The sequence below is a fragment of the Rhineura floridana genome, chromosome 11 (genome assembly GCF_030035675.1).
Source record: "Rhineura floridana isolate rRhiFlo1 chromosome 11, rRhiFlo1.hap2, whole genome shotgun sequence".
NCBI lineage: Eukaryota > Metazoa > Chordata > Lepidosauria > Squamata > Rhineuridae > Rhineura > Rhineura floridana.
The window spans coordinates 24644088-24669617 of NC_084490.1; the positions used below are offsets into that span (position 1 = coordinate 24644088).

Consider the following 25530-nt stretch of genomic DNA (forward strand, 5'->3'; position numbering starts at 1 on the left):
TGCTGTGGTAAGTAGTTAAACATTTGCACAGCTGCTAAATGAACCAACGCTTCTGATTCATTTGATTTTTATATATCTGACCTGGAGGGTATTGGAGAAAGGATCACTGTTCTTGACCCATTTTGCTTATTATGAGTTTCATGAAGCACTGTTGAAGTTGAAGCTCAAGAGATAACAGGTGGCATATTTACATGGTTTCTCTTTAAGCAAATCTTTCTGGAGTAGGGAAAATTTAGAGACCTTTAGGAAGCATATACATAAAATGTATCTGTATCAAAGGGCAGACATTCATTTTTTCCTTCTTACTAGCTGTTCCTTATTGTTCAGTTCAGGTCTGAACATAATGATGTAACACTTTGGGGAAAATATACAACCCAGCAGCCCAGCACTTGAGGCTAAGATTGAAAAAATTTCCACAGCTACCATGTATTTTCCTTTTGTGCTCAGGTAGGAAGGAACAAAGGATAACCAAACACTGCAAAAGACCAACATGCTGAAGGTGATGAACTTGGCTTCATTGAAACTGTCAGGTAACTTCCTGGCAAAGAAAGCCACAGTGAAACTGGCAATGGCCAGGAATCCCATATTGCTCAAAACACAGTAAAACATAGTTGTAGACCCCTCATTACATTCTAACACGATTTCTTCAGCCACTGAGTGCATGTCAATATCTGGGAATGGGGGAGAGGTAACCAGCCACACAGTACAAATGCCTGCCTGGACAAGGGAGCAGAAAAGAACAATGGAGGTGGACAGTCTTTTCCCCACCCACTTCCTCATCCTGGATCCTGGTTTTGTGGCCATGAAAGCCAGAACCACTGTAATGGTTTTTGCCAACACACAAGAAACAGCCACTGAGAAGATGATGCCAAAAGTAGTTTGTCGAAGGATACACGTCACTTTCTGAGGCTGGCCAATGAACAGCAACACACAAAGGAAGCAGAGCATGAGGGAGATTAGGAGAGTGTAGGTGAGGTCCCGGTTATTGGCTATGACTATCGGTGTGTTGTGGTGCTTCATAAATATTCCTAGCACCAGAACTGTGTTCAAAGCAAAGAAAAAAGCAAAACAGGCTAAACTGAGCCCCAAAGGTTCTTCATAGGACAAAAAGGTTACAACCTTAGGAATACAGAAATTCTGTTTTTTGTTTGGATAGTTTTCTTCTTTACATTCATGACACTCATTCATATCTGAAAAAGAAAATATGCTCTTGATCTCCCAAACATACCAGAAATTTGATCAATGCAATTTAGTCAATTTAAAATACATTCCATGTTAGTACCATGAAATTTGGGAATGTCTGGGTTAAAAGATTTAGAATTATGGAGGTTTATACAGCATGCTGGGTTTTAAAAACTGACTAACCCCCTAGGGATAACAGAGTCCTGCTCCATTTGGCTAGAGTCCCCATTTTTTTTCAAGTTTACAGGTTTCATGTAATGGAAAAAAATATACAATTTTTGCATGTACATGAAGAGGGAACCCCCCCCCCCCATGGATCAGGCATATAGTAATGCTACAATAATGGAAAGGGTTTGCCAGGTATAATATTTTATCTTGATTGTCTCTGTTACTTCACTTCACATAACCAAATCCTGCAGTTAAATATATCCTTCCATCATTTTAAGGATGTATTTCATTTTCCAAAATGCAGCATGCATTACCATTTTGAACACTAAGACTTTTCAATATATATATTTATATTTTCTTTGGAGGAAAGCCACCCAAAACATTCCAAGTTGGATCCAGATGAAATACATAGAGCTCCACATAATCAATATTCAATAATAGGCAAAAAACCTTGTGGTTTAAGAATGTATCTATAGCCAACAGACATTTCTATCAAACTTTAACAAGCAGGGAAATTGGGCAGCTATAGTGAATGCACCAGGGGAGCAGGAGATCTGACCTCCTCTCTGAGTTATTGTACTGCCCTACAAATTTGTAAAAATGCAAACACAATTTGCTTGGTCTTTCACAGTCAATTCACTTGCTGTGTAGCTTGGAAGAATTTGGTAACATGTGCCTCTGACCATCTGGCGAGTTGCAACACCTGCCATCTCCAAAAATAGAGAATTGCATTTTTGTATGTTTGTTGGTGTTCTTACTTTGCTTCTTTTCTGTTACTACTGTATCTACAGAGAATGTAACCTACAAAATTATATTCCTTTCATTATTCATCCTAGAAATCTGTGTCAAATTTATTTTTATTGATTTCAAAGCCTTTTTGTTGGTCAATGTCATATGATGGTGAAGATAGCCTTTTTTGTTTCAAACTGGAGGTTATGCTCTATTTCTATTTTGGGTGCTTTAACAGTCGAATCTGAAACTGCAGTTTGATGCAAAATCAGACTGATTACAATATGTTGCTACTTAAGCTATGACTCTAGCTGTTTGATAAAACAAACTTGGCCTGCCCAAGATGCATGTTTTCAGCCTGCTATGCTTAAACTACTCAAGGAAAGGTGGGCATGGTCAATTAAAAACATAGAGCACACCTAGAATTTTGCTAGAATATATTTCACCTCCCACTGTTTTATCTTGTGCAAACTGAGACACTCATCATGTCCACTGGAAACTATTCTGCAGAACAGTCAGTGCCATTATTCCACAATTGTTTTTGGAGATTTTTTTTAGTGTTGCAAAGTGTTGCTGTACTTCACGTATTCACAGGAACAGAAGCAAAAGAAAATGATTTACCATAGGAAACTTCACTAAAATTGCAAAGTAAATAAAACATATTTAAAGTGACTATCTAAATGATATCAACTATTTTAATATAGTTGCTTCCTCCCTGCTAAAACAAGATCAGTACAGAACATGTCTTGTTTCTGTTATTTGGGCACTACAGGTGTTGCCACCACTCAACATATGCTCAGAGGCACATTACTAAATTCTTCCAAGCTACACAGGAAGTGGATTGGACTGTGAAAGACTGTGTTTGCATTTTTACAAATTTGTAGGGCACTGCAATATCTCAGAGAGCAGGTCAGGTCTTCTGCTCCCCTGGTGCATTCACTATACCTGCAAAATTTCCCTGCTTTTTAGTTTAATAGAAATATATGTGGGCTATAGGTATGTTCTTAAAATGCAAGGTTTTTTGCCTATTAGTGAATTTCCCTGCTTTTTAATCCAGGAGGTAAGAAATGGGATCCTGTCCAAGTTTGCTGAAATGGATTGATCATTTGCATGCTTATTGAGTTCAGTGGGATTTACTTCCCTGCAATCATGCTTAGGATAGGTAAAACTGACCATGGGGGAGGGGGACGGGGAGGGGGGAAGGAGGGGATTAGAAGGTGATGGTGAGGTGAAAGGAGGGGGAAGGAAGGGAGAGGAAAGGTGCAAGAGGGAGGGCATAGGAAAAAGGAGGAGGGGAGGGCATGTCTGATAATTTGCATACTTTTTTAGTTCAGTGGGATTTAGCCCTGTGCAATCATGCTTAGGATAGGTGAATCTGACCTGGGGGTGGGGCAGGGGGAGGAGGAGGGTAGGAAGGGAGGGGGAGAGGAGGAGATTCAGTGGGTGGGCACTGGGAGAGGGGAAGCCCCTTTCCTTTCCAAAAGGAAAACATTGTGAAAAGTATCATACTTTTTCAGGGTTTCCCCCACCTGTTTATTATGCAGCAGGCAGATATAGCCTCCCACCCAAATTTAAACCAAAGGTGTCTCTGACCACATCCACACCAGACCTTTATTTCCCTTTAGACAGTCATGGCTTCCCCCAAAGAATCCTGGGATGTGTAGTTAATGAAGGGTGCTGAGACTTGCTAGGAGATGCCCTGTTCCACTCACAGAGGCTCAATCAGAGCAGCTGACTGTTAAACCACTCTGGCCATTGCAGCTTTGTCAGGGGAATAGGAGTCTCCTCTCAGCACCCTTCACAAACTACACTCCCCAGGATTCTCTGGGGCAGGTTAGGACTGTCTCATGTGAAATCAAAGTCTGGTGTGGGTGTGGCCCCCTGATTAGGCAAGCCCAGCAGCTGGGAGTCTGGCTTTTAGAACACTGACAGTTGGTTCTTACTGAGCATGCCCAACATTATCATTGAGTTCCAGCCAAAATTTCTTAAATTAAATATCAGCCAGGCATTTTTTAAAAACTTTTGAACTGCAGAAGATGAAGGTCAGTGTATGGGGCAAGATCAGTAATAGGATGACAGATACTCTGTGAACATGGCTGATATATAATTAATTTCAACCAATTATAAGAACACTGATAGAAAAAAAGTCCAAAAGGGGTCTGTTTTTTCTCTGTCTCTTTTTACACTTTGAACTCTCAATTCTCTCTGACTGTTTTGTGTATCACCATGAAAATTTAGAGTGTTGTTAAGCAAGCATTTTTGAGTTTAGCATTATAAGGTTTGTAAGGTTTTGTTTTGAAATGAGCTTATGGGAAACATCAGAATGGCATATGGGTATTTTCAATTTAACATTGCGGAATGCGAAAAATCCATGCTGACTATAGTATACAGCCAGTCTCGTGGCTGTATAATATGACAGGAGTCATACATAATCAATAGGACTTATGACCAACAAATTTCATTAATGTCAGTGGGTCTACTCTAAGCTTCAGAAAGTCTAGCTTCAACCCTCTTGGAGCTAGGGACAAATTTTTGTCTAGATTATTATTGGTCTTAAAACACATTTGCAGAGTTTTCTGACATTTCCAGAGGAGCGCTAACAATTAATTAATGAAGCAATCTTTTACTCTTTTACATTTCCAACAATTATGTATAGTTCATATTTATTTGGTATTATTTGGCTGGTATATCGTGCCTCAAGGTATTCACAGTTTGCGTCAACCTCTTCCCTTTCCTGCACATACTATACCTCCTAAGTAACCAAGACCAAGCAGCCTAATTATTCAGCTCCACCATTGGCACTACAGTCTGGAAGAAGCAAAAAACTATTCTTGATTTTACATGATTTTCCTGTAGTGCAGATGTAACCATATAATATGTTTAACAATGTCCTCATTACTGCTCCGTCTGTCCAGCTCCAAAAGGGGACTGGGTGGGAGTGCAGTCTGGCAAGAAGCTATTTTGAGTGCACTGTCAGAGCACATGGCAACACTGGGGAGGAGCTGGTGGAACAGAATTTAGGCCTGCCCACCTGCCTTCACCTCTTGCTTATTCTACAGATGCAGTGCCCAGCCCTCCCTCCTTGTATACAGTGTAGAATTAGCTGGTAGTCATACTTGGGGCCGAGTAGGATTTTTTTGTCCTCTTCTGCAATTGGCCAGCAAGGGAGAGTTTTTTGTCTCTTCCATACTGTAGTGCTGGGCAGGAGCAGTTAGTGGTGGAGCTGAATAATTAGGCTGCTTGGTCTTGGTCACTTGGGAGATGTGTGCAGGAAAGGGAAGAGGTTAACGCAAATGGTGAATACCTTGGGGCACTTTTCAGGTAAGTAGGGATTTCAGAGTCTCGCTCACAGGGCTGTGGGATCCATGAGGCTGGATATGGGTCATTTTAGAGGTTAAACTGTGTCACTCACTTGGAGTTATGGGTCTTCAATGGGGCATGAGTCAGGAAGGCCTCCCTCCTTACCTTAAGAGGGAAGAGGTGGAACTAAAGCCACATTTCCACCCCATAGGGTAGGCTTGCCCAACCGCAAAAGGCTTAGGAACCTGATATATTATTTGAATATTTCCTGCACATGGTCTCAATTATCCTGTGCAATTCATAAGCTGTAATTAATAAAGTGGCCCTAGTTAAATCCTTTTCTTGTGCCTTGCCTCTTTATTTTGAGTCTCCTAATGCAGATATGATGGCTCGTATAGCACAGTGAGGAGGAGAGCCTGGCTGGGAGTCCAGCATCTGTGAGTTCAAATCCCCACTCGTGTCTCCTGGGTGTAAAGGGCCAGCTAAAGATCACCCCCACAGTGAGTGGCTCAGGGCTTATGTGCCCTGCCACCTGTGCAGCTGTGGGCAAGCTACATAGTCCCAAGGAGCCCAGTTGACCCCCAGCTGGCAGTTGCGGACAAGGAAGGGGCTGGCTTGTGCAGCTGTGGCAAGCTGAGCAGGCCCTAGCCAGCTGGGGCCTCAGAGGGAGGCAATGGTAAACCCCCTCTGAATACCGCTTACCGTGAAATCCCTATTCAGAGGGTCGTCATAAGTCGGAATCGACTTGAAGGCAGTTCATTTTCATTTTTTTAATGCAGATAAAATCAGTCTCCTGTCCAACTGTAATTTAGTGTCTTGTTTGGCAACATAAGCTGAATTCTCTGATCTGACCCATTCAATTAAAAGTGTGTAAAAAGAATTTACGGGGGTGTGGGTACTTGAAAAAAAAAAGGGAGGAGCCATGACCTTTAAAGTCATTAAGAGCACTTTAAATCTGTGGTGTGGATGTGATTAACTCTCAAGCTTACACCTTCATAAAATTTGTTAGCTTTTAAGGTGCCACAAAACTGTGTTGCTTTCTTGCTTTAGATACACACAGAGACACAGCAGATTCTTTTCTCTTCAGCCACTTCTTCACAGTCATTTCTTATAAAACCTTTCCATTATATTCCAAACAGTGTAGAAAAGTAGTCCCTGGTTTTATATGCACATTCTCTAGATTACAAACATCTTATTTTACGTATTTGTACAGTTTATTTCTTACCCTTCTGGTCTGAAATCTTCCCCTCTGGACATGGGATGCAATCGTAGCAGCAAAATGGCTCCCCCTCCTTCACTTTCTTGCTAGAACCGGGATGGCAACTCTCAGTACATACAGAGTTAGGCTGTGTCTAATAAATAGATTAAAGATACAGTGATAATCTTGAGAACAGTGAGATTGGAATCCTTAAGTTTTGGGGACCTTCCTTTTTTTACTGAAGCAACATAACATTCCATTCATGTGTGAATGTGATAATTAGACAGCATATGATATGCTAAAGGGTACTTCCCCTTTTCTTTATTAAAACAAAGAAGATGGTACTGCATTGTCCCTATATTTATAATCCAGTTCTGCTATTAATTTATTACCGACTTTTCTGCCTGTTGTTGCTATATGCCTTCAAGCTGATTACAACTTATGGTGATCCTGTGAACCAGTGACCTCCACTACCATCTGTAATAAACCACCTTGTAAGTTCAGGTCTGTGGCTTCCTTTATGGAATGAATCCATCTCTTGTTGGTCTTCCTCTTTTTCTACTTCCTTCTGTTTTCCAAGCATTATTGTCTTTTCTAGCGAATCATTTCTTCTCATTATGTGTCCAAAGTATGATAACCTCTGCCTACATGGACTTTTACAGAATAAGGTAGTTCTATCATTAGTTCTATGGTCAGAAGCAATGATTAATTTATCACTTGCTAATAGATGCAAATCAGTGTTAAAATAACACCTTTTACATTACCTCATAACATCAATATTATATGCAGGTATAATGCGTTTTGGGTTTTCACTTACATTATACAGCCACGATAGTGGCTATATACTATAGTCAGCATGGAGTTTTCACATTCCGCAATGTTAAATTGAAAATACCCCCCATGTCGTTCTGATACTTCCCATAAGCTCATTTCAAAATGAAACTTTACAAAACGTACAGTCCTGAACTCAGAAACGCTTGCTTAACAACCCTCTAAATTTTCATGATGATACACAATACAGTCAGAGAGAATCGAGAGTTCAAAGTATAACATGAGAGAGAGAGAAACCAGACCCCTTTCGGACTTTTTTTCTGTCAGAGTTCTCATAATCTGTTGAAATTAATTAAAAATCAGCCATGTTCACAGAGTACCTGTAATCCTATTACTGACCTTGCCCCATACTCTGATCCTCATCTTCTGCAGTTTAAAAGTTAAAAAAATGCCTGGCTGATCTTTAATTAATTTAAGAAATTTAACATTAAAGTCAATGATAAGCCCAGGCATGCTCAGTAAGAATCAACTGTCAGTGTTCTAAAAGCCAGACTCACAGCTGCTTGGCTTGGCTAATTAAGGGGGCACATCCAGACCTTTATTTCACTTTAAACAGTCCTGGGTTCCCCCAGAGAATCCTGGGGAGTATAGTTTGTGAAGGGTGCTGAGAGGAGACTCCTATTCCCCTGACAGAACTCCAGTGGCTAGAATGGTTTAACACTCTGATTGAAGCTCTGTGAAGGAAACAGGGCATCTCCTAGCAACACTTCCTAGGATTCTTTGGGAGAAGCCATGACTGTAAAAAGTGAAATAAAGGTCTGTCGCCAGTGACAGCTTTGGTATCAATTTGGGTCGGAGACTACATGTGCCTGCTGTAGAATAAAAAAGTGGGGGGAATTCTGTAAAGCAATGATACTGTTTTCCTTTTGGAATGGAAAGCGGCTTTCCGTCTGCCCAGTGTCCAGCCACCCAGTTTAACAGTCAGCTGCAGGTGTTGCCACCACTCATCATATGCTCAGAGGCACATTACCAAATTCTTCCAAGCTACACAGGAAGTGGATTGGACTATGAAAGTACAACCCAAATTGTGTTTGCATTTTAGGGCAGTACAATATCTCAGAGAGCAGATCAGGTCTCCTGCTACCCTGGTGCATTCCATCATCTTTGAGAAATCCTGGAGAACAGGAGAGGTGCCGGAGGATTGGAGACGGGCAAACGTCGTCCCGCTCTTTAAAAAGGGTAAAAAAGAAGATCTGGGGAATTACAGGCCGGTCAGTCTGACTTCAATACCGGGAAAGATATTAGAACGGTCCATTGGCAACTATCTAGATGACAATGCTGTGATTAGAAGGAGCCAGCATGGGTTTGTCAAGAAAAAATCCTGTCAAACTAATCTCATCTCTTTTTTTGATCGGGTCACTAGCTTAGTAGATGGTGGAAATGCTGTAGATGTCATCTATCTAGATTTCAGCAAAGCGTTTGACAAAGTCCCCCACGACCTTTTGATTAGCAAACTAGTCAAATGCGGACTACATGGAAATACTGTCAGGTGGATTCACAACTGGTTGGAAAACCGTACTCAAAGAGTGGTCGTCGGTGGCTCTGCTTCGGACTGGAAGGTGGTCTCAAGTGGAGTGCCACAGGGTTCTGTCCTGGGGCCGATACTCTTCAACATTTTTATCAATGACTTAGACGATGGGGTGGAGGGAAGCCTTATGAAGTTTGCGGATGATACGAAACTGGGAGGGATAGCTAACACAATGGAAGACAGGAATAAAATCCAAAGGGACCTGGATAGACTAGAAAATTGGGCTGAAATTAATAAAATGACATTCAATAAAGACAAATGCAGGATTCTGCATTTAGGCCACAAAAACAAAATGCACGGGTACAGGATGGGAAATACACGGCTTAGCAGTAGTGCATGTGAGAAGGACCTTGGAATTGTAGTGGATCGCAAGTTGAACATGACCCAGCAGTGTGATGCTGCGGCAAAAAAGGCAAACGCGGTTTTGGGCTGCATAAACAGAGCTATAGTTTCCAGGTTGAGGGAAGTAATAGTCCCACTATATTCTGCATTGGTCAGGCCTCATCTGGAATACTGCATTCAGTTCTGGGCGCTTCATTTTAAGAAAGATATAGACAAGTTAGAGCGGGTCCAGAAGAGGGCGACGAGGATGATAGCCGGTATGGAGAACAAGTCTTATGAGGAAAGGTTGAAGGAACTTGGCATGTTCAGTCTGGTGAAGAGAAGGCTGAGGGGTGACATGATTGCACTCTTTAAGTACCTGAAGGGCTGTCACATAGAGGAGGGTATAGATTTGTTCTCTGCTGCCCCAGAGGGTAGGACTAGGTCTAATGGTTTTAAGTTGCAGGAGCGTAGATTCAGATTGGACATTAGAAGGAACTTCTTGACAGTAAGGGCGGTTCGGCAATGGAACCGACTGCCTAGGGAGGTGGTGGGATCCCCTTCGCTGGAGGTCTTCAAGCAGAGGCTGGACAGCTATCTGCGGGAGATGCTCTAGCTGTGGATTTCCTGCTGTGAGCAGGGGGTTGGACTCGATGGCCTACAAGGCCCCTTCCAACTCTATGATTCTATGATTCACTATAGCTGCCCAATTTCCCTGCTTTTTAAAGTTTGATAGTACTATCTGTGGGCTATAGGTATGTTCTTAAACCACAAGGTTTTTTTTGCCTATTCGTGAATATTATCTTTCACTTTTGTTTTTCATTTAGTGTAATATTTCTTTCTGCATCTGTTTTCTTTCTACTTGAGTCCTCATCTCCTTGTCATGTCTGCTATGACCAAATGTGTCACAGTTCCATGGTTGGAATAATAGCAATATAATTGAATTATATATTGAATTTCCTTCAGTTAAGAAAGTGAAGAGCACAAAGACTAGGGGAGAAACATGTAGAACTTATTTATATCACCCAGTCATCCAACAGAAATGGTTAGGTTAGCTGCTTTGTTGCTAGCATCTGGAACAGTAATCAGCCAGTAGGCGCTGCAGGTACAAATGGGCAAGAATTTTGCTAACATCAAAGTTGGTACTAGGCTCCCTGATAGTTGCACTATCTTTGCAGACCAGTCGTGAATGCTGCGAGCTTCCATGGCTTTCCTTGACATCAGATTTTTCTGTCTTTGCTTTGCTAATGTTAGCCTGCTCTTTGCTTTGCTAAGGTGAAACTGACCAGCATGCTCTTTGCTTTGCTAATGTTAAACTAACCAACCTACTCTTTGCTTTGCTGAGGAGAAACTGACCAGCCTGCTCTTTGGGAAATGGTAAAAACAGAAGTTACTGGAAAACAAAAGAACATGGAACTGAAATGGCACCAACAAGTGCATCCCATTCATAGCTGCAGGTTGGCAAGGATGGGATTGATAAGAGGATGTAAGCCTCCAGGCTCCTCCAGATGCCATATAAATTACACAAGGAGTCATGGAAAAGGCAACAAGAATCTCTAGAGCTTGGTGTTGGAGATTGTACAGTGGGTAGTGAAAGGCTGTGAGTGAATTGTAATAATACTGTTGTTGGCAGAGCTTGGAAAGGTTACTTTTTTGAACTACAACTCCCATCAGCCCAATCCAGTGGCTATGCTGGCTGGGGCTGATGGAAGTTGTAGTTCAAAAAAGTAACTTTTCCAAGCTCTGGTTGTTGGTAGGTGGTGATAACAAGGCTTTTCCTGGGCCTTGCTATGCCTCTAAACCTGAAAAGGAGGAGGAGGAGGAGGACATGGTGGTAGAGGAAGAGTGGAAGCCTGATGAAAGCAGAGGTTGATTCTTGAGGAAGAATAACTGAATAGGTGGGAAGTGCTACTCTGGATTATATGCCAGCTAAATTCTGAGGGGTTTGGAGTTCTGGGATTGCAAAGCATACATGGTTCCTCTTTCAATCAAACACCAGTATTTTATAGAGGTTCATTACAGTCATATGAAATACATTTGATTCACTAATGTTTCCGTATGAAGTTGGAAGACTTTCCAGAGTTCATTTAGTAGGATCCTACCTGGTTAAACCAGTTGTGCCATGTAATGGCAGACTCACTGATGATGAACACTTGCTCTGGAGGAGCCTGGGGGTCCACCCTTCCAATGTACACTCTATGAAAGGATTTGTTCAAGGAAGCAATCAAGTTGATAAGATCAAATTGAGCAATTAATTCCCCATTGTGATTGAAGGAAACCTTGTCCCCAGCAGTGTTGTTAAATGAAATACGTCTCAGAAAGTGATGGAGCTAGGTGAAAAAGGGAAAGGCAAGAGTTAAGGCTGTAGCTGGATATTGTAGACTATAGCCTAATGTCAGGAGGAGAATGCTGGTATGGCTAGTTTTTGTGTGGGTGAAAACTGATTGGAGAAATGCTCATTCTTAATATAATATTATTGATATATCTCAGAAAGGAATGGAGGTAAGCTGAAAAGGAAAGAGTTTAGAAGAGGCTGCAGCTGGATATTGTAAACTGAAGTCTATTGGCAGGAGGAGAATAACGTCATAGCCAGTTTTTGTTTGGGTGAGAATTGATTGGAGAAATGTTCATATTGAGTACAGCATTATTAAACTTATAGATCAATCCATACTATCTCTCTTTAGCTAGCTGGCTGCCTCCCTGGCTGCTTCTAATACTTCTTCCTGTATGGCCCTGATTTGGGCAGATGATCCCTCCTGTCAATCAGAGTATCATGCAATTCTCCCAGCATCCCAGATGTAAGTAAAATTAAATGGTTGAGGAAAGTTTCCAAACGAGAGGAACGGACATACTTACTGCTTTAAAACAAGCCTTGTATTTGGGGCATTGCCAAATTCCAGGCAATGCTAGCTCAAGGTGAACACATCAACAACATTCAGATGGAAATCAGGAACCACAGAGAGGAAGCCTGGATTATGTCTCCTTGGAATAGTGTCTATGCTGAGACATGGCAGGCTTCCTGCTGCAGAATGATGTTTGAGCCTAGCTGTCCTCTTTGCATTGTAAAGGAAAAGAACGGAGAAACTAAAGCAACAACAAACTTCTGAATATTTCCTTCTGAGATTAAGGAGACAACAGGAAGACAGATCAGTTCCAGGCCAGAACAAGATGAGACCGCTGTGAAAGTTTTCTTGACACAGTTTGGAGGCAGACAATACAGAGTTTTTACTGATCAAGAGGACTTAAATGACTAAGCTATTGAACATCCCTGACATTCTGTGCTATCCACCCTATATCTCAGTTGATACTTTATGTCCCTTTTATAGTGTTTTCTTTTTAAGCTGGATAAGTCAAATAACTGATGAAAGTATTATTATGGGGTTGGACTAAAACAGGGTTGAGGAACCTCTGGCCCACAGGCCAAACATGGCCCACCAAGCATTGCCATTTGGCTCACGAGGCAGTTTTGGGGAAGCCATGCCCACCTGCCCTACACCTGACATGATATATAATGCCACATGTGGAGTGAATAGAGAAATGGCTTCAAAGGAACAACTGGAAGCTTAAAGTGGGCTACTAATTGTTCCTTTGCTGTAGCAAGACATGCTCCCATCAGGTGATGGGTGGTAGGAGCATTCCTTGCTCAAGGAGGGGGAAGTGGATTGCATTCAATGGAAACCTCTTCTCTCTCCCAGCACTGCTCTTAGAAGCTGTGGCTCCACTGAACCCCTGACGTAGGAGGTTTAGAGCAGCCAGGCAGGGAAACTATAAAAGCCCTTAGAGATCATTCTTGCTCTTCTCCTTTGCACCTCCAGCCAACATCAAGAGTGCAAACAAGGAGGGAAGGAGGTTTGCCAAGGGCTTTGCAATCCTCCCCATGCTTTTTCTTTACACCTCCAAACACAGAGATGCAAAGGAGAAGTGTGGGGAGGATTGTAAAGCCCTTTCCCATACTCCCGCTTTCACTGTCCAATGTCACAGGTTGAAAGGGTGAACTTTGCCAGCCTTCCCCTTTCAATCTCTGATGTTGGGATATTGACAGCAGGCAAGGCAACCCACCTGTCAATCATGATGCCATGTGGTTGACAGGTGGATTGCCCTACCCATCTGTCAAAGATGGTTCACAGAGACAAAAAAGCTCCCCACCCCTAGACTACATTAAACTCAGTAGAACTTATTTCTGAATAGGCATCTGTATTAATTTTTTGAGGGACTTAGGGGTGTTGTCTCTTGCTCTTTCTTACCTTAAAAAGTTTAAAAGGTGGTTGAGAGGTGTGTATTCTTGCTTGTGCATTTTTTAAAACAACATCAGCAGCTTTTCACTGGCTGACTTAGTTTTCCAATATTTGTGTATGTTTTGTGGATACATCCCCCAATATGCAGTACAAGATGAGGCTGTCCTGACTGCTGCCTGTGCAATGCAAAAGAATTCTGGAGATTTTGTATTTTATATATATTTAACTTAAGAACAACAACAGTACCACCCACAATTGCTCCAGAGGTAGCATTTAGACTCCTCACTTCTACAAAGCCTATAGACAGAAAAACATTGAGATATAACATATAGAAAAGTAGGGATATACACAGAGCAACACACGGCTTGGGGTGGTGGTGTCAGACACTGCAGAATGGGGAAAAATCACCATAAATCACTTCATTATTCAGCCCTAGCACAAACTGGCTACATATCTCTACCATATATCACATTTAATACACTGAAGGTCACAAAACCCTATGTCAGTGGTTCTTAACATTTTTTTGGGGGGGGTCACAGACTCCACAGAGAATCTCATGAGATGTATGGAGCATGCCCATAAATAAATAAATAAATAAAATTGCATTGGAAATTGATTTTTTGTGCCCGGTTCATGGACTCCTGAAGCCCAGCTATAGACCCCCAGGAGTCCATGGACCACAGGTTAAGAACCCTTGCCCTATGTGAATCAGGAAAATTACAAAAGTAGATGCACTGTTCAGGCTGTAGCTCAGTGTCAGAGCACACATTTGCATCCAAAGGGTCCCAGGTTCAATTCCTGGTGTCCCTGGGTAGGTTTGGGAAAGAAACCTGCCTGAAAGGCTGGAGAGACACTGCCAGCCAGTATTGATAATGATGAGGTAAATGGACCAGTGGTCTGACTTGGCATATGGCAGCTCAAAAAGAATAAAGAACACAGAAAGGGGTGATGGGTAGGTGAAGGCATGGGCTATTCTTTACTACACAGACAGGAGTCTGTTGTAATAGTTGCATATATGGTGCTCTGCCATATGAGGATGTTTAGCCCATTACCTGCCATGAATCTTGATTATAGAAGTTCAGTCCTCCTCTGTCTGTCGTTGCTCTGTGTTTCAGTCTAGATGAGGACATAGCATGTAAAGCATGGGCCACTGCATAGACGGCATTGTAGATGCTGTAGCTGTGACCAGCCATGCTCATTTCAAAGAAAATTGATGGAAGGCTCTCCAGCTTCTCCTCCTCATTGCAAATATTCCCATCCACATTGCCCACAATAGTATCTGGAAGAACACAGTCAAAGACTTGATGCCAAAAGTCTCTGATAAATCCATCTTCTTTTGTGCTGGAAGGGTTTCTGCCCTTAGAAAATGGCTTGAATCCTGGTGGGTCACTGGAGTGAATTGTGAAGGACAGAGCACCGTGCATTATTTCTGTATCCCAATTCCTTTGATAGAGGAAAGATGTGAGCTCCATCTGGGCTGTCATTATCCACACTCGACCTTTTGGTTGGTTTGTCACCTGCTCTATTGCGGGCACATACGGGAACCATCTCAGAAACACCATGGAATAAGAATCTCCATAGACCACAACTGTGTTAGCTTTGCTGCCCATGACGTGATCATATATTTTTACACCCTGTTGTAGCATATCCATAAACTGACTGACAGAAATGAATTTGGGGAGTCTTTCTATGAAAGCAAAACAGACACCATTCCGGGAAAACTCTGTGAACACAGCTTGCACAAATCTTTCTCCATTGTCATCATCCATAATAAGGACACCGACCCACATCCACTTAAAATGTAGGAGCAAAGAGAGAATCCCTGCATACTGGTGGGCTTCCTGAGGGACCATCTGGTAGAAGGAAAGGCCTGGGGTTTTATCATTCATTACTGGAGCAGAGCCATATATGAGCTGAAGGGAGATGGATGGGAAAACAATGGAAAAAAATTATATGGCACTTTCAATTGTTCATAGCAATTCACAGGAAGTGGGGTTGTATTCAAAGGTAGCCCTAATAAGAGTAAGCTTACTGAAGTTAATTAACACAATTATGTTAATTGATTTCAGTGGTTCTACTCTAAGTAGAATGTTGTTGGATATAACTCTTTGTGCCAGCAATTCTTACAACAACCCAAGAATATAAATGTGTGTTATTGCTCCCATGTAACAGATCTGCGAGAGCCAGTGTGGTGTTGTGCTTAAGGTGTTGGGCTATGACCTGGGAGACCAGGGTTTGAATCCCCACATAGCCATGAAGCTCACTGGGTGATCTTGGGATAGTCTCTGCCTCAGCCTCATGAAGACCCTATTCACAGGGTCACCATAAGTCGGAATCGACTTGAAGGCAGTACATTTACATTTTAGCAGATCTGCGGTTGTTATTGAGAAAACAGTGGGTGGTCTATTGCGACCTTGTCTGAAGGTAGAGCTGCACTTGGGCTTTCTTGGTTCAAAACTTCCATTCTTTCCACAAACATTTAGATTCAAGGCTTTTCAATCAAAGCAATAAAAAGAGGGTGTCTGCATGTTTGTGCTCATGAATGCACAGGTGTAGTCATGTACACACTCAGCTGAAATGATTGCCTGTGGATTTATAATCGGTGTTCAATATAAATTTGTAAACTTCATGCAAAAGTACTTTCTCAATTGTCTTCTCACAACAACCTTTTTTCCATACTAAAATTTGGCAACCTTTCCCTTAAGTGAACAATGCAATAAATGAAAATGAATTAATTCCTGAAATTCTACCACATTTCTATGTCTTCTATTTCTGCAACAACAGCAACAACAACCACAAATGACCCCTGTACTTCATTTTTATTTACTTACAGAAGTATTTATATACCACCATTTATAGACTGCAATATCAGGGCAATGGACAGTAACAAAACATGAAACATAATTAAGAACAATATAAAACATTAAACTGACTGGCCAGTCGAAAAAAGCTTTGAACAACAGTATAGGTCTTTATCAGAGCCGGACCATCCCTCTCATCTGCATGAAAGTTACTCAAGTGCTGAGCTTTTTGTTGTTGCTTCAGCCAAAATCAGTCTCTACTTTGTAAAGTAGACTTCCTTCCTAGGGATGTTTTGGGGTTGGAAAGAGATCTCTTCATGCAGAAGTGCTTCCAGACCCTAGTGGTAATTAGCAGCAGCAGCAGCAGTAATATTTACTACTAAAATAAAATATACAAGCACACTAAATGCCAAAATTGCTCTGTTTACATTCTGTGTATATCCATTCTACATGTAGGGTACAAAAAGAAAAAGAAAAACACAAGAATGTGCAGTATTTGAAATTCTGAATGGGATATTTATGTGAATGTGCAGTGTGGCAGAGAAACTTTCCTTTTTAAATGCCAAGGCTACCCACTTGAATACAATCTGGAAATCCACACCACGTGTGTGTGTGTGTGTGTGTGTGTGTGTGTGTGTGTGTGTGTGTGTGTGTGTGTGTGTGAGAGAGAGAGAGAGAGAGAGAGAGAGAGAGAGAGAGAGAGAGAGAGAGTATTCATTTATGAATGAGCTGTGAACACTTTTGTTCTTAGCCTGGATCTTTTTCGTTTTTTTAAAAAACCATCTGATAATGTCAACAACACTCATTTCTGTCTTTCAGTCACATAAAAAGACATTTGGAAGGAAGAACAAGTTAAATTCTCACACTATAACACACCACACAAAGGTGTCTTACCTGTGGAATCTTATAGATATCCAAAACTGTTGCCACATAAAGAGAGATTTGGGAATCCAGCCCCCCAATGACTGATATTAGATTTTTTTGGATGTCACATAGGTAGTTGGGGACCAATCTGTTTAGTGCTGATAGAAGTAGCAGTGTGGCATGATAGGTCTTCCATGCAGTGTCATAGCTGTCATAGATGCGGAAGCCCAGAGTGAGATTGGGTAAGATCTGAGGGTTTTCATTGATCTCCTTTACTGCAAATGCCAAGGCGAGGATGTGCTGGTAATTCTTAGGCACTACACTAGAATATGAGTTGTATTATGAATCAGACGGATATTCAACACTTAGGTTAATTTTTGCCACTGTGTTGTATGCAGTTATCATTATCATTATTATTATTACCAACATTGTCTTATTTATGTTTCTTATTTGATGACTTGCTTTACATAGGGACAGTCTCAAAGTGACTTACATAGTAAAAAAAATCACATAAATAAAAATAATAGAAATATTAAAATAAGTAATATACATTATATACTATATGTCTTGTATTCAGCTTTAAGTGATTGACTATGACTAGTTGGACACAACACTCTTTAGCCTAATGTAGCTTATACAAAGCTGAAAAAGACAAACAATATCAGTGTTCACTTTCAGAACACAGTAATCCCTAATTCTTTTGGGTAAGGTATCATTTTTAAAGAAATGTTACTTAACATCTATTGTATGACTCAACATCATCCAGAGCTGCAATGTAACACATTCAGATCCACATATATACTCTTGTTAACATTTTTATTCAACACAGAACTACCAATTGTTTCGCAAAGAGATTTTCAGCGAAAGAAATTTCTCTGAGAAAATGGTCTATATTATGATCTGTATTAATAAAAGAATAAGCAAAGTATGAAGGTAGAGGTGGTCACAATCATCAAATAAAAATATTTTTCAGCATTTCTGAGATAAAATAAATGAACTCAATTGTACTTGGAGCCAAAGCAAAGATACACCATATGGAACAGCTTCTGTGAATTTTGAAGGAGAGAAGCCTTGGTAATATCTGGAAACAGTACTAAAAGTCCTGTGACAAAACTGGAATAATGAACTTGATAATATTAACATTGTTCTATGAAAATGCCATACTATCCTAAACACGCCCAATCTCAGAAGCTAAGCACGGTCAGGCCTGGTTAGTACTTGGCTGGGAGGCTGCCTGGGAATACTGAGTGCTGTAGGCTTAGAGGAAGGCAATGGTAAACCACCTCTGAATACCTCTTACCATGAAAATCCTATGAATACATCCAAAAGATTCATAGGGGCACCATAAGTCGTAATCGACTTGAAGGCAACAATTTGCATTTGCATGAAAATTCCTATGGTGGTGGTGACTTTAGATCTCCAAGTTACCACCAAGTATATTGCCCAAAGAGAGCACAGATGAAACTAGAAAGTTCATTTGTTCATACTCTGTAAGAAGATTCAAGACAACATGTGTTTGGTGAAAAGTTTATTTGTATTTAAATATAACGATTGGAAGATCTGCAATAAGGAAATCAAAATAGTGTGGGCAGATTAAACTAGATGGCTATCCATGAGGTACATATCTCTCTACACCTGGGCATGTAAACTATTATGATGTTGGTTCCCTATACAAGGGCAGGGAGAAACAACAGGAATGGCTATCAGAGCCTGACATGCACACCTGGGCCCCACATTCACCAAGGTGCACACACCAGGCACCAAAGGCACCCCAGAATAACACTCAAGCTTCAAGGGTGTGTGATTACTCAAGAGTTCCCCCTTTACCCCAAAATGCCTGTGGTTGTGAAATGAGGCCTTAATTCCTTTGCCTGCCCTGGATGCCAATCAAACCAAATAAACCAAATCACAATATTAATGTCCTACAGTGTGAAGTAGGTTAAAAAATGGAGCCCCAAATCCAGTCAGAGGCTCCAAAAATAAATTCAAACCGAGACACATAAACAGGGATTAGCAGAGTCCACACTGTAAGGGCGGGAGGCAGGGAGCTATGAGCATGGCAATAAAGGGGTGGTTGAGAGGCGGCATAACCTTAAATGCTGGGATGGCTCACCTCCCCTATTCAGCTCTACAGCCCACATGGCATCTTGTCCTTTATCTGGGAGAAATGCCCTCTGGTGAGTCTCTTCCAGGTAAAGGAGGGCATAGCATATCTGGCACCATTTCAGGCAGGAATGGCAATCTGGGGATGGGCTATAATTAGAAGTTGAAGAACTCCTAAATTCAGACCACAGCATGACAAGTTAAAAATGGATTGGATTAGGTGCGACCTCTTCCTCTAATCCTGAATTGCAGCTGCATTAGTAGAGAGTAGAGATGGACCAATTGTCCGACTCAATAGATGGCAACTTCATATATATATTTGAGAATTTTGCTCATGAGGAACACCCGAAGGAAATTTAAAGGAAGTTGGCAAGATAAAATATGTTAAAAGGTGCAGGTGTATGAATCTCTGGGCTTTAGAGGTTGTGATGCATGAATTCATTTTTATATATTTAGGTCCCTAATGTTTCATTATTTTCAAAAATGAATAAGACTGCATATTGTATAGCAATATTACACATTTCTGCCCCTAAACCAGGTGTGCAGAAGGTTTATCAGGGTGAGGACTTCATTAAAATAAAAGGGAGGACCAGACCTATGTACACTCACACACTCTTAACCTACAGACGCACACTCTCTCACATACAATTGCAAAATGCATGCATGACTTTTTCACTTATTTGCAAGAGCAGAAAACTACCTCTCTGCTGAGACCTCATCATTTCCCCCTCTGCTTTGTTCTTCTTGCATCTTGCAGGGTAAGGAGCTGCAATTACACACTATGCACAACAAAGCCTTTTGCCCTTTCAGCTGATCCCTGCTGAACAACCAATGGGCAGATAAAGACCCAGAAAGAAATCCAACTGCAGAGGGCATCTTGTCTCCAAGCTGACCTAAGCTGATGAACCTCAACTCTGAGGTTGCAGTGGTAGAACTGATCATTGCAATGACAAAGTAAGTGGAAATGAAACCTTACACAAGCTCCTCCAATAATGGTGGTGGGGGTTCTTCATTGAAGTCTATTATTAAATTGGTGATAATGCCGAAGTGAGACACAACAGCACCAATGAGTATGTCTCCTGGCTGATAATATGTATGAAGAGGAGGGTATGGAACATGCATACTGCATTTAGCAACATGAGCTTTGCAAACTATGTGAGGAAACAGTACTAGCAGCAAAACAACTAAGACTGGCATCCTGAGCATGAGTACAAATTTGGCCACTAGAACACATCCTTTGTTTTCTTTGACAACACTATCATTAGTCCCTGATTTGAATGGCACATTCTCCCAAAAGGCCTGGGCCCTGGAGTATCCAAGATGAGAATAGCAGGCCCTTGTTTCCTCCCAGTCCCTTTCCCTACATCTAAGTGGGACTGTGCATGTATTTATGACATCCTCCATAGTCTTTGCTATTAGTTTTTCTAGTGACCACTGAAATGACACAGGGCTTTTGAGAAGCAACAGAGTTAATTACAGTCTTTTTTATAAATAAAGGGGAAAGTAATTATTAAGCAAAAATTGGGGATTCCCTGTGGAATTGTTGAAGAAAAATTGTTTGTCACATATTTTGAACAGAAGTTTTCGCTTCTTCATTAGTCCTCTTAAGGCACTGTAAATGTGGGTAAGGATGCACATGGGGGATGGGGGGCAGGGACGAGCACCCTAGTGCCACCCCCTCTGTTCCCTGGAAAATGTCTGGTGCATGTCATGGCTCCCAATCAGAGAAGTAGACTCAGGACTTGAAGGCTGGGTTTCTTAATGACCTTTATTCCAGAAATCAGTACAGGAAAAGAGCATCAGGCATTCTACTCATGTTTCAGGATACAGAACAGGAGCATATAGGCTAGGTATATCTCAGGATACAGAACTAGGCATGATTATTGTTGTAATAACCTAATCATGTACGCTAGATAAGTGGGTGGGCACATTACTTGTCTCCGTGTACTCTAGTACTTTCCAGCTTTTGTTGCAAGGTGAAGGCTTCATCTAGAAGCAGAGAGCATTTTCTTTAGCTGAAGCTTCCTCTTTTCTAATCTGCATGACCTTGGTGAAAGTGAAATCTCAGACTCAGAAAAACTATCCTCATCATTGTTTCCTCTAAGCATTTCGTTAGAGGCTGTCTGGTCCAAGGCTATGTCTGGGCTGGGTGCCAGTGAGCAAATCTCATCAGTAATCAGAGATGGAAGTGGGGGGAATGGACTACATTAACCTCACTAAACTCAGAGTTGCAAGAGGCTTCTGGAAGTGTCTCACACAGGATTTTCCTAGCCTCTTCCCCAGTATCTGCAGTCCACTCTCCCTCTTCCCAATCTTGCCAAAGGTTCTCCTTGGGGCCATGACAGTGAGCCTCCATGGATACAAGAGGCTACCTACTGCAGTCACCTTCCAACTCATGGAAGGTGCCAAAATGGGAACAGAAGGGGGCAGTGCTACCACAGCCATCCCCACTACTCCCCTCATGGGTCTGCTTACCAGGCGTGTAGCAACAGGGGGGAGGAAAATGATGGCATTGCTCCCCAATGAAATTTTCCTTCAGTCCCCAAATTTCTAGCATTTCAGTAACTTAAAACTTCAGTTGAGCTTTTAGAAATACAGTTTAGGCATCCAAAGAGAGGGGCAGGGCAAAGTCTCCAAGGGAAACACAGTACATATAAGAGTTAAAAGTGTGAACACAAGCCTTGATGGATGGGGGAGGGAATTGGCAACCCTAAGAATTTGCAACTGGAGGAAGAAAAGGTGGGAGGGACAGTATTATTATGCACTACAGAGCATCTCCCCCTCCCCTGTAATGCTCAATCAGTCTCTGGAGGTGGTGGGTGTTATTAGTGCATCTGGTGGGTGTGCCTAGGCCTTTGCACCTAGACTGTGCAGTAGCCTAGCCTAGTCCAGGGCAGGACCTGAGAAGAAGCAGAGAGGTGAGTGAGCCAATGCCGAAATACTGGTACAACATTCATCAAGCAAAAAAACCCCCACAAAAACCCCGCATGACTAAAGGGCAGGAACGCACTGCATGCTGGGATGCCTGTCACATGAACGGCTGCAGCTAGCGAAAAACTCCTGCGATCTTCCGGGTTCCCAGCTTTGCTAACGGGTTATTTCTGGTATCATTTATCACAGAAATTTGCGCTAAACTTCCACCACATTCCACTAGAAGTCTGGAGCTAGCTTGTGTGTCATGTGAAAGATCAAATATAATGTGCTAATTACCAGGTAAGAAATGGTCAGAATAACAGAATAAAGTGCAGTGTGAAAGCAGCCCAAATCTGGCTTCCTGTAAATTGAGCCCATCCTATGTCCTGCACTCTGGGACAATAGAGAAGAGATCCTGGCTCTCCTCTGTGTGACAACGTTTCCAGTACTTGAAGAGTGCTATCATATATCCCCTCAGACTTATCTTCTCCGGGCTAAACATGCCCAATTCTCTCCTCATATGGCTTTGTTTCCAGTTCCCTGATCATCCTTGTTGCCCTCCTCTGAACCTGTTCCAGTTTGTCTGCATCCTTCTTGAAGTGTGGTGTCCAGAACTGGATGCAGCACTCACGATAAGGCCTAGCCAGTGCTGAATAGAGAGGAACTAGGAGTTCATGTGATTTGGAAACTATACTTCTGCTAATTCAGCCTAAAATAGCATTTGCCTTTTTTACAGCCACATCCCACAGTTGGCTCATATTTAGCTTGTGATCAACAACAATTCCAAGACCCTTCTTGCATGTAGTATTGCTGAGACAAGTATCCCCCATCTTATAACTGTGCATTTGGGTTTCCAACATGTAATTGCACTTATCCCTGTTAAATGTTATTCTGTTGTTTTCAGCCAATGTTCTAGCCTGGCAGGATCCCTTTGAATTTTGTTTCTGCCCTCCAAGGTATTAGCTATCCCTCCCAATTTTGTATCATCTGTAAATTTGATAAGCATTCCCTTCAGCTCCTCATCCAAGTCATTAATAAAAATGTTGAAGAGCACTAGGCCAAGGACCAAGCCCTGTGGTACCCAGTTCATTACCACAGTTTGAAAAGGAAACATTGATAAGCACTGTTTGAGTGCAGTTCTGTAGCCAACTGTGGTTCCACCTGATAGTTGTTCCATTCTGTGCACATTTAGCTAGTTTGCTAATCAGAATATCATGGGGCACTTTGTCAAAAGCTTTGCTGAAGTCAAGATATATTCAAAGCATTCCCAGGGAGGTTACCCGATCAAAATGAGATAAGATTAGTCGGCAGGATTTGTGCTTGATAAATCCATGTTGGCTTTTAGTAACCACTGCATTGTTTTCAAGGTGCTTACAGACTGACTTCTTTATAATCTGCTCCAGAATTTTCCCAGGGACTGATGTCAGACTGACTGGTCAGTAGTTCCCAGGTTCCTCCTTTCTGCCCTTTTTGAAGATAGGGACAACATTAGCCCTCCTCCAGTTATCTGGCACTTCACCCATCTTCCACAATTTTGCAAAGATAGTAGACAGTGGTTCCAAGAATTCTTCCGCCAGTGCCTTCAATACTCTAGGACAGCCTTTCCCAACCTTTGGGTCCCCAGATGTTGTTGGATTACAACTCCCATCAGCCCCTGTCAGCATTTGAGATAGCTTTGTTTTTGTTTTTGTTTTAAAAAAACCCAATTAATTGAAAATAGCAGCATACAAGGAACCAGAATACCAGTAAGTCATACAGTTAGAAAACACCATTAAACATAATACTTTTGGGAATTATAGAACAAGATAAAACAATAAAGACTAAGTGCTCCTAACTTTAGTACATACCAGCACAGCACAGGAATATTGACCCCGCCATAAACAAATCAACACATCACCCAAGGTGTTGCAAGGCATCAACTGAGATGTAAGGCACCAGAAAAAAGAGCTACCTTTTATAGAAAAAGGCATAGCAAGTAAGATGGGACCTAAGCGCCAATAAGAAAGCTTCTAGAAAAGACGTGTCTAGTACTTTTCCAAGCCATAGCCTATGTGCATCCCCACAGTTAATGGGACATCCCAATTAGCAGGCTCCAGCTTTGGCCTTGATCACTGTGCTCTCTGGATAATGCAGGTGTCTCACATTATGAGAGCATTTCCCTCCTAATAAGAACAGGCATCTTCCTAGCAACAAGATCTTACCCCCAAGTCTACAGTACAGTACAGAGTTGTTTTTATTAGGCCAAGAAACTGGCTTTCTTTACAGTTGAGGGCTGGGGTGTTGTTTCTCATTGATCACATGTCTGGGCTGGATTGTGGACATGAGTGAAGAGAAGGTGATAATGTGTGGGTTGGTTGCTACCTGTCCCTCTACAGGTCTGTTTATTACCACCTCAACCATCACACCACCCTTGTCTTTAGTACTTTATTGTAATGGCAAGCAACAGTTTCTGAGGAGAGGAAGAGAGGATGGAGTTGTGGTATATATGTGTGGTGACTTAAGAGATAGGAGGAGATAGCAATGTCCTCCCCTTTCCAGAGGCATCCTTCTTGTGCTTTAAAGGACTTTGAGACCGACCATTTTATAGCTACATAGTGTCAGTGCATGAAGCAATTGTTGAGATGAACAATCTCTGTATAGTGCAAGGTAGGCATTCTTTAAACCTCATGGCATGCATCTCCTGCAACCCTCATCCCTCCTATCCAGAACACCTCAATCAGGAAACTAGAAAATATCTTTATTATCTCTCTTAAATAAAATATATCTTTTTCTCTATATGCATGTTCAGTTGCCATCAGTATTTTGAAAACTCATGGGTTCTTATCACTTATATTTTTACATTGAAAGCCTTTTTTTCCTCCATACTTAAGAATTTCCCAAGTATGTTGAAACCAATACCTTATTTTCCCTGAGCATGCCTCCTCCCCCTATTTTGTTTCTTAGAAGCAACAAAAGGTATTCTCATTTTGAATACAAAGCCATAAAAAGTCATCATGTGAGTACACTATTACTATGGCCTGGTCTGCATATTATGCTAAGCCATGTCAGCTCTACACTGCATCAGCAGTGTCAAGGGGGGCTGGAAATTCCTGGGTCTTTGGCAGGGAAGGAAAGTCCTTAGCCAGCAGTCGGGTTGTAAATCTGCCAGGCCGATCCGAAGCGTACTTGCCGAGTCAGAAGTCCAGAAGCGAGGTCAGTGGAGGTCCGGGATCAATTGCCAAGGAGGTCAGTCAAAGAGATGCTGCAGGGAAACTAGGTCTACACAAAGCCACGCCTGACGTTGCAGTCAGCAACAAGCTGCAGCCAAGGTGTGCCTTCTAAAGAGCAGGATGGACAGCAGGTGTGAGCCCTCAGCGT

At 41.8% G+C, this 25530-nt stretch overlaps 1 protein-coding gene across 1 annotated transcript; it reads right to left on the reverse strand.

Annotated features, from left to right (window-relative positions):
• Positions 1-288: 288 nt before the first annotated feature.
• Positions 289-20382, reverse strand: LOC133367550 (vomeronasal type-2 receptor 26-like). The gene is made up of 6 exons (XM_061591641.1): positions 20237-20382; positions 17188-17479; positions 14545-15405; positions 11360-11587; positions 6605-6731; positions 289-1190 (listed from the first exon to the last, which is right to left on the reverse strand). The coding sequence occupies exons 1-6, from the start codon at positions 20380-20382 to the stop codon at positions 289-291; spliced, it is 2556 nt and encodes an 851-aa protein (XP_061447625.1).
• Between the last annotated feature and the right edge of the window lie 5148 nt (positions 20383-25530).

What these genes read in the sequence shown, in the direction of transcription:
- LOC133367550 (XM_061591641.1), bottom strand. Translation starts at nt 20,382, where the DNA reads ATGCATGTTCCATACCCTCCTCTTCATACATATTATCAGCCAGGAGAC. An exon ending in GGCACAACTGGTTTAACCAG is followed by an intron (nt 6,732 to 11,359) that starts GTAGGATCCTAC and finishes TCTATTTATTAG; the next exon opens with ACACAGCCTAACTCTGTATG. An exon ending in GAAGATTTCAGACCAGAAGG is followed by an intron (nt 1,191 to 6,604) that starts GTAAGAAATAAA and finishes TTTCTTTTTCAG; the next exon opens with ATATGAATGAGTGTCATGAA.